This window comes from Dipteris shenzhenensis, chromosome 17 (assembly GCF_047967505.1).
Source record: "Dipteris shenzhenensis isolate YYH24624 ecotype China chromosome 17, Dip_SZ_1.0, whole genome shotgun sequence".
NCBI lineage: Eukaryota > Viridiplantae > Streptophyta > Polypodiopsida > Gleicheniales > Dipteridaceae > Dipteris > Dipteris shenzhenensis.
Genome location: NC_141612.1, coordinates 36,728,422 through 36,737,309, shown reverse-complemented (window position 1 = coordinate 36,737,309; position 8,888 = coordinate 36,728,422). Strand labels below are relative to the sequence as shown.

The window sequence follows — 8,888 nt, the reverse complement described above, 5'->3', positions numbered from 1 at the left end:
TATAGTAGTGAACGCAGGTGTGCAACACCTTACCATACAGTTTAGATAGCCCATATCAACATAGCCTAACAACCTTAAAAGTCACTAATCCAAAACCCACTATTCACATAAAATATTTTTTCTCAATAAATCACAAAAACTTGGGTTTCAAAATTGTGAAGGTTTTTCTTGTGAATTTGGAGATGTTTTAGCTAAAGCATAACCAAATTGCCTAAAATTTTGCAGAATTTTCAAAGTCCACATAATATTTTTTAGAGGTGAAATAGAAAATGTTGCAAGTTCATTGCTTGCAAGACTATAACACTTGATAGACCATAACCATATTTTGACTGTACTACAAAAGCCGGCTCTAAGTTCTAAAACTTGATCCGTGCAGGGTCACGCTAAATTCCAATAATCTTATTTGACTTTGAATAAAGCGAGGAAGTAGAGTTCTAAGTTCCTCGAGCTTTTATGTTCAGTATAAACTCTCTAAATTCTTCAATATTTTTAACCGAAGAACACGGAGTATCAGGAACAACGGCTCTCCTCGCAGCGGCCTTCATTTCCTCTATCCTTTTCCTCCTTGCCTCTCTGCTTCCTTCCTCCTCCCCTTCCATTATCGCCCTCACGCCCTCCTCTACTCCCTCCTTGCTTATTTCCACTCCCCCCTCCTTTCTCAACCGTAGTGCCAAACCATTCCTCCACTTGTCTGCTATCAACCCTGAATTCAGCTTCTGATCTGCGTGCTTTGGCCATCCCAACAACGGAACCCCAAAGTAGATCCCCTCAAGCGTGGAGTTCCAGCCACAATGGGTAAAGAATCCACCCACAGCTTGGTGAGCCAGCACAGACAGCTGCGGTGCCCAATGTATAACCATTCCGCGGTCTTGAATGCGGGAGAGGAAGCCCTCTGGTAAAATGTCTGCAACGCTACCCTCCTCAGACTCCGGGCGAAGGACCCAGAGGAATGGATGTCGACTTGACTCGAGGCCCAGAGCTAGCTCGTGGACTTCCTCAGGAGAAAGTGTATTAAAACTACCAAAAGCTACGTATAAGACAGAAAAGGGGGCATGTTTATCCAGCCAGAGCAAGCACGTTTCGTCCGCTTTTAAAAACAAACTGGTTTCGACAGACTCGGCGGAAGGAAGCAAAGGACCCACAGGATAGATAGAAAGCTCCTGTTCTCGTAGTCCATCTACGATCTCGCTTTCCAGCTCATAGAACGTGTATATCACAGCGCATGCTGCCTCCCTCAAGCGTCTGAAGGGGCCGACTAAGAATTCAAAGGTAGGATCTGTAATGTCCTCTACATGCAGAATCTCAGGAAGATCTCTCCGGTAGATGGGCGATATACCAGGAATACATGTGACTACTGATTCTTCTTTGTCGCCGTCGTCAATATCTGTATTCGGTGGGGGAGGATGTGCAGAACCGAGATCAAAAGTCAGCCAGTGGTCTGCAGAAACTGCGTTGAGTCTACAAGCCATCTACTAGGTTAAAAAACTCCACATATATTCCAATTGAAAGCGAAGACGGGGACGATATTCTTTCGGACTTCCCAAGTACGCTCAGTTACCAGTGCGATATGAACATCTGCAAAAACAGCTAGCAAAAAGAATTGCAGACTACTTCATGTAATTAAGTGTCGCACCTTTGATTGGAACCAACCCCTTGGAGATTAGCAGAGGAGCGTGAAAAAGATAAGAAAATCCCGTGGCATTGGATGCCCAGAAATCGACGCGGGGAAGTCCATGTTTGTCGGCAACACTTTGTGACCAGCCGAGAAGACTATGGGAGACGATGCTGGAGACAGGAGGCTCCTCCCGACTGAGTTTCTCCAGGAGCGAATCAAAGCCCTGTTCAAGATTGGCAGCAGATTGGATAATTTGTGCAACAGCGGGTCTACTGTTCTGATCTGGGGGCATACCATCGGGGATGGCAGCAATACGGAGATGAGGGTTAGATCCAGAGGTATCGGAGTCATGGGATTGTTGGCGGCGATTGAGGAGGAGAGAGTAGTTACGCTGAGAGTGGACAAAGGTGATGAGAAGATCGGGAGAGGCCAAGCGGATGGCGAATTGGAACATGGGGTTGATGTTGCCGAGGGAAGGCCATGGCAACATGACAAGGTGCGCACGATACTTAGAGTTGGAAGCCATATCTCCTCCAGAGATAAGTTCGAAAGGACTGCTACTCAATGACTTTCCTTTGTGTATATGTGCGTGTGTGAGAGAGAGAGAGAGAGAGAGAGAGAAGGAAGACAAAGAGGACGTGTTCACACACACATTTTTGCTTACAAATACCTTCAACTTGTAACTTTACAAGTTTTTGTTAAAATTTTAGAGGCTTTTTCACTAAAATACATCTAAAATCGCCTCTAAATTAGAAACCTTTTTCCCAAAATTTCAAGGTTTTCTTTTACATTTAAAAATTCACCTAACATGGCAGAAAAATTAGAAACCATCTTCCCAAAATTTCAAGGTTTTCTTTTAGATTTGACATTTCACCTAATGCTAAACCTCGGTTTTTGGGTGGACACTTGGTGAGCATGTGAAAGTGCATTGTGCACATAAAAATATGTAATCATATATATAGTTTTAATCCAATAAATTTCTAGAAATGCACACACAAAGCTTTTTAATTCTCAAATCATAAAATCCTTTTTGAAAAGAATAATTGACTATAGCACCCATATGTAAGAGAGTTTAAACAATACACGTTGTAGACACATAGTATGTAAGGTTTTCCAGTAGTGGCGGGCAAGACTTTTTCCTTTCTTCATGTGCATCTCCTTTTCATAAGATTTTCTAGTAGTACATCACAAGACATTTTCCTATTTTCATTGGCATTCCCTTTCAATAGAGAAGTGTCGTATTGGGCACTCTCATGGTGATTTGTGGGACTTTTCACATGTCTTCTTTTTTAAATATTCTCTTAATTCAGTGAGTGAGATCTAGAGGGAGAGAGATTATTTTAGAAGTGTATTGGGAAATGAGAAATTTAGAAGTAGATGGGAGGGGAAAGGTAAAAGGGAATTTAGAAGGAGATGAGAAAAATTCTTGGGGCATTCAGTATGAGAGCATTCAAGGGATTGGGTATTTCTTAAATACCCCTTGAATTCATGTGCTGGAATGGATGGGTCTAGGGAATTTGGGATTCAAGAAAGCCCCCCCTCTTCCTCTCCTCTCTCCCCTTTGAAAGCCCTTCTTAATTTCCCTTCCCAATGAGTTCACTCTCTCTTCTAAAATTCATTTCTCTCTCTCTAGAGATAAATTTATGAGAGCCAAAAATAAAAGGGTAATAAGGTTGAGCAAAGAGAGAGAATCTATGCCATCCTTTTTCTTTTCTACTGTTTAATGTCCTTGCCCCCTCGCCCCCGCCCCTGCCCCATCTCTCTCTCTCTCTCTCTCTCTCTCTCTCTCTCTCTCTCTCTCTCTCTCTCTCTGTGTGCGTGCACGCGTGTGCACTCGTGTGTGTATATATCACTTGCACATACACATTCATGCATGCACACACTACGTTTGCATCTCGATCTATCTATTCTTGGTTAAGTATGTCTTCAACCGGTGTCTCTAGATTGTCTCACAATTGTGAAATCCAGCAAGAATAAAGACCATATTAGGAAAAGTGGGAATATCACAATTCCCTTTTTTTTAAGACTCTCAATTTTGATCCCCAAAAAAAAGAAATTTGAAATGTATTTTTCTTAAATCACATGATGTGAATCTCAAAGATTTATGAAAAAATACTACATTCTAAGTAAACTAGTACGCTACCCGCGTGTTGCTGCGTCAAATACATGTGTTGCCACATAGGGAATAAGAGAGGAGCATGAACTAGATCTATGAAGGGAGAGAAGGAAGGAGCCCAAAGAAGAGGTAGAACCCAAGCTGAAGAATATGAGGCGAAGAAGTGAGAAGGGGATAGGAGAGAAACTCAAAGCGAATAGACATGAAGAAGCGAGAAGAAGAGTCTAAGAATATGAGGCGAAGAAGTGAGAAGGGGATAGGAGAGAAACTCAAAGCGAATAGACATGAAGAAGCGAGAAGAAGAGTCTAAAGAAGTCTGGACTACCTTATGTAGATTAATCTCACATTGAACATAATAACCTAGTTTAATTTTTCATCCAAGGGCGAGGGCAAACTAATACTAATTCCAATACAAGTTAACTAATATTGATAAGAATGCTTATGTTAAGGGTACCTTACTCGCTGTCCTCATATATTTAGCATTCCACGCTTCTCCACCAAGTAGATAGTACGTTAGTGAAAGACTAACATAAACTTGTTGTTGCCTCTAACAAGAACACATATTTCTAAGTTTTTTTTTCTATGAGCAACGAGCCTCACGACCATCAGACGACATATATTCATCTATCATGATCAACGGCCCGCGGGCGTCGCCCAATTTAAGTTGTAGATCATGATGGCAAAGTTTTTAAGAGGGGGTTTAAAATGTAGATTATTTGGAGCATAAAAATTTACTCGCTCTCCTCATATATTTAGCATTCTTCTGCACCAAGTAGATAGTACGATTAGTGAAAGACTAACATAAACTTGTTGTTGCCTGCCCACATCCAAGAATGTCTTTTTCTAAGTTTTTTTCCTATGAGGAAAGACGAACAACTTCGATTTTTTCCCGTGGATTTGGGTGGTTCCACAAGTTTGACTTATAAAGATTCATGGACGAAAAGTTCGAAAAAACAAAATCTCCACTCGGAAAAAGATGATACGACAGGAAAATGACCTCAGTGCACTGCCCACTTACACGAGATAATTGCGAATTTGAAGGACATTGATGCAGTCTGATCTTCCTTTTCAGTTTGAATACCTCCTGATCTTTGCTTGAGTGTTATTGATGTTCGCTGATTGTTGCCTTCCACTAGATCAGTTGCACAGAAGGGGTCTGATGCAATGTCTGTGTTGTTTTGATGTTGCAACCTGTTCGTTGCAAAGTAACTCATGCTGTAGAAATGATGATACAATTTGCAAGTTCGCTCGACTAAGGACAATTTGGATTCCGCCCAGGTCCCCCGTAGTAGAAATAGTCTCCCCAGTCGCTGTTCGAGCTTGCCTGCACGTCGTAACAGCTTGACTGCTCTGTAAAGGTGCTAAGTCCCCCTGGCGATCGCAGATTGTTGGAAGCATCCACAACCATTAGATGGGAGAAGTAGGAAGATTTGCCGAAGCCCTCCGAGGGGAAATGCCCACTACCCATTTGAGTCGCCGTGTGTTGCCCTCCCGGCTCGGAGTCCACGACTTCCCCGCCCCATTCCAATGTGGTTGCAGCCTGGGACAAGGAGGTGAACAACGAAGATGGCCAGTAACCTAAGACGTAGCTGTTGCCGAATTGCATCCACCAGTTTCCCGTTTTTGGGTCCTACACAGTTCGAGATTGGAACGAGAATCAGATGACGCAGCTACAGTTCCTTGTCGGAGAATCAATTTCGCCATGTAGAGGATCGATGAAAGTGTTGAAGCAGGCAACATGTTGTCAGTGCTGCAAGGCATTTGTATAATACCTGAGCGAGACAAATCCAGATTAAGAAAGGAAAGCCAACGCAAATGCGAGCAGGTCATAGCTAGTGCCTTCATTACCTTCCAGATGAGAATCGTAATGTCATACTGTCTACCATCGTAAGTGGAGACAGGTGAGATGGTGGCTCCCAGAGCTATCTGATCGCTAACCTGCACAAATCCTGAACACAGTAGGTTGTAGCATCCCGTAGCCTGATAGGAATCGCTCTGCAGGGCAAGCACAAAACGTGAGGCCAGGTCAAAGACGCAACAGCAACGCCAAGCTTTTCAATGCTGTCAAGTAAAAGAGGAAAGAGCGCTGTCGCTTGTGAGAGCCAGCGTTGAAAACAGGCTGCAGACGCACCGTCCAGTACGTGAACAGGCGAGTGTTTCCGTCGCCATACAAGTCGGGACTTACCTGCGCAAGAACGATGAAGTAAAAATCGTCGAGTCATCAGCATTAAGTTTGCTCCTCGCGAGTCGCCAGCAACAGACAAAAGGTGCCTACGGGCATTCAATCAGGTTACCTGCCAGCCTGCTTCGACGCTGTTGAGATTACTCCCGAAGGAACCGGCCATAATCCATATCTGCGATAAGCTGAACTCGTTGGATACTTGAACCTTCGGATCCCACACATTCATCGTCGCTTTGGCTCCATAATACGTTCCTTCTTGCATATACACTATGGCGTGCTGCAGAAAAATTTGTGCCAATCCATAAGGACGAGAAAGACACTGTGAGTCGTGACAATATTCGTTCGTCCAGTTCAAGAACGGCTGCGAGGAGCCATAGCTCGCAGCCCAACGATCCCTTGCAGAGCCCAGACAAGCAAGCAACAATGGTCACAACCTTTCTTCTCTTGAATTCCGAGACTCCTATCCATTCTAGAAGTGCGATAAAAATAAAATTGTGGCAACGTTGCGGTTGAATTGGAAACGATTCGAAGTAGAGATGGACATCATATACCAGATAGGACTGGCACTAACCTGGTGCCCATTTGCGCCAACGGAAGCCGGCGACTCATTCAATGATGCTCGAGCAGCTCGAGAAGATTTTCGCCCGTAGTCCTCTATTTTTTTTGCCCGCAATACGTCTTGCTCCGTCGTGCGTCGGATGGGAATGGTTCCCGAAGGACACGATCCGACATTGTGCCACAGTTGAGGCTTGCCCTCATCTGAAAGTCTTGAGGCCTGAGCGTTAAGATTTAGGTGCTCTGGAAAGCTGGGCTGCATCTTTTGAGACAAAATTCCAGGTCTGAGAGAAAGAAGTCAACAAATGCACCAGCGCATGCCAGCTCTTCCGCAGTGCGCACAATCCACTCCGAACTTACCTGAACCTTATGCTCCTTGAGCAGCGGATGGTCGAAGGCAGGCTGCTGTGAAAGGAGGACGCAATCGATTATATCTCCATCGGGGCTCTGCAAGAGAATCAAAATAATTTGGCGAGGAAGCTCAACAAACAAGGTGCAACCTCTCTCCACCTGATGAATAGCCCCTGTCAATCGCTGTACTGACCTCAATGGTTCTGAGAGCAGGCTTGTTGAAACCTTTAAGGTGCTTTTGCAGAGTGGCAACACTCAATGTAGAAGAAGAAGCTGCCGTGGGCTGCATGCCCATGAAGTAGAGCACGCAAGTGAAGGCGAGCAGACGGAGGTTTCTTGGATGCTCGCACGGATGATGCTCGCGGTCTACCATTGATCCTAGATCAGCTTGGATCTTCATCCTGTGGCAGGTGAAGAAAGCTATATATCACAGGCTTATCTTTGCTAGTATGCACAAGGAATCTGGATACGAGTATATTGCCCAACCTCTTCATTTGATGAGCCACGGGACCAAGCCTCTTGCTGATCATAAATTTCAAGCAATCGTGGACGGATTGAAGTTCGTCTAGCTCTGCAAAGCGCGAAGGGTGCGTCCAATACAAATTGCTGAAAACCTTCGACCGTGCAGCAAGGACCAAGGTGCAGAGAAGATGCTGGCTAGTATTCTCTCGCATGGGGTGAGAATACTAGTTCGTTTTGTGAGCGCTACGAAAGTGTTACGATTTTTCAAGCAGCCCCAGCTCCTACAGGTCAGTGTTGAGACTCGAGAGGGTTTAGGAGCGAGACTGGCCGTCGCCGAAAACCAGAGGGCATCCAACTGGAAGATGGGTGTAAGCTAGGAGGACTCACAAGTCAAAATGGGTCTGATGTGGGAAAGAGAGAGACACGGGCCTCTCAACCTACTCCCTACCAAACACAATATTGTAAATGGATTTTAAAATGCATTCTCCTCAACCATGGGCAAGGATTTCCTAGAGGCTTCATTCATTCATTGTCGAGGAGTATTGGAGTTGTTTTTGTGCAAATTCCCTATACCACTCACGCATTCAGAGATCTTGTTAAAGCTTCTTGTGCTGTGGAGGAAGAGGCCGGCTAACTGTCCATGGGGAGGATCTCATATGCTCATAGGAGATGGGGGATTGAGCGTAAATATGTGGATTCACACATGTCCTTTTAGGAATGAGGTTGCGCCAATTCAATTAAGTCCATGCTTATCAGTAAGGCTTAATGATCATGCCTTGACTACTTGGGAGTCATTATGCGATTCCACTAAGAAAGATTGGCTTTCGTTGGATAATATTATGTAGCACTTCCATTTGTCTTCTAAGGACACAGACTTCCTACACTCAACACGCCTACTCATTAAATCCTCGTGGCCAATGAGTATCATACTAGTGCAGAGCCATGATTTCAAGGGCTGGCTTACCAATGAAGGTAAAAAGCTTCACAGGTTATCTTTGCCTGATTTTGCCCTCGGGGGGTGCACTATTAAGAAACCCTAGATGCGACATGCGTTCAAGGGGTATTTTAAAAACCCCTTACTTATGAATTTTACTTAGCTAAAAAGACTCATTTTTCTATACAAAATTACAGATTTTTTTCAAAGTTTAATTTAAAAACCCATATGTAAATACATTTCTGTAAATTTACATAAAAATTTCGAATTAAAAACCCCTCCATTTGAACCCACGTTGTATACTTACAAATTTCTAGGTGAACCCCCTGGGATTTTGCCCCTTCGATGGATGCTAGTGTTTCTTCTCTTACTCGGGCTACGTGGAGATGTTGGGAACCAATGGATAATATTTCAATGTGGGAAAGATGCTTGTACACGGCTTCACAAGCCCCTCCTTCAGCAAAACTCAACTTCTCTCTTTGGCGACTAGTGACCTACAAGTTGTCTACTAGAGACAAGCTTAGCGAGTGGTGACATATATCCCCAGTTTGTTTGCCATCTCTTCTCAAGTTGTGTGGTGGTGTAGAAGATCCGTTGGGCTCCCCAACACTAGTTGCAAAAGGCGCAAGTATATATCACTCCTAGATGGAAGATGGTGTTACTAGGTGATCGA

The 8,888-nt window shown here is 44.1% G+C and overlaps 2 protein-coding genes across 5 annotated transcripts; both read right to left on the bottom strand.

Moving 5' to 3' along the window:
- Nucleotides 1-238: 238 nt before the first annotated feature.
- LOC147892057 (linamarin synthase 2-like) lies at nucleotides 239-2,199 on the bottom strand. The gene is made up of 2 exons (XM_087389033.1): nucleotides 1,634-2,199; nucleotides 239-1,384 (listed from the first exon to the last, which is right to left on the bottom strand). Exons 1-2 carry the CDS (start codon nucleotides 2,139-2,141, stop codon nucleotides 435-437), a joined length of 1,458 nt encoding a protein of 485 aa, XP_087245159.1. The 5' UTR covers nucleotides 2,142-2,199; the 3' UTR covers nucleotides 239-434.
- A 2,232-nt stretch (nucleotides 2,200-4,431) lies between these two features.
- Nucleotides 4,432-7,737, bottom strand: LOC147892056 (protein neprosin-like). Of its 4 annotated transcripts, none has more exons than XM_087387899.1 (8): nucleotides 7,306-7,737; nucleotides 7,013-7,220; nucleotides 6,829-6,915; nucleotides 6,485-6,724; nucleotides 6,026-6,190; nucleotides 5,863-5,916; nucleotides 5,580-5,726; nucleotides 4,432-5,361 (listed from the first exon to the last, which is right to left on the bottom strand). In XM_087387899.1, the coding sequence occupies exons 1-8, from the start codon at nucleotides 7,491-7,493 to the stop codon at nucleotides 4,984-4,986; spliced, it is 1,467 nt and encodes a 488-aa protein (XP_087244025.1). In that variant the 5' UTR covers nucleotides 7,494-7,737; the 3' UTR covers nucleotides 4,432-4,983. The 4 variants fall into 4 exon arrangements, with proteins under 4 accessions (XP_087244025.1, XP_087244024.1, XP_087244026.1 ...); XM_087387898.1 differs by having other exon boundaries at nucleotides 6,485-6,730; nucleotides 7,306-7,736; XM_087387900.1 differs by having other exon boundaries at nucleotides 5,308-5,503; nucleotides 6,485-6,730.
- Between the last annotated feature and the right edge of the window lie 1,151 nt (nucleotides 7,738-8,888).

Coding starts and splice junctions, on each gene's coding strand:
- LOC147892057 (XM_087389033.1), bottom strand. CDS start 2,141: ATGGCTTCCAACTCTAAGTATCGTGCGCACCTTGTCATGTTGCCATGG. Junction 1,385..1,633: donor GGGGTTGGTTCCAATCAAAG/GTGCGACACTTA, acceptor CACCGAATACAG/ATATTGACGACGGCGACAAA.
- LOC147892056 (XM_087387898.1), bottom strand. CDS start 7,493: ATGCGAGAGAATACTAGCCAGCATCTTCTCTGCACCTTGGTCCTTGCT. Junction 6,731..6,828: donor TCAAGGAGCATAAGGTTCAG/GTAAGTTCGGAG, acceptor TTGTCTCAAAAG/ATGCAGCCCAGCTTTCCAGA. Junction 5,727..5,862: donor GCCTGTTCACGTACTGGACG/GTGCGTCTGCAG, acceptor CTTGCCCTGCAG/AGCGATTCCTATCAGGCTAC.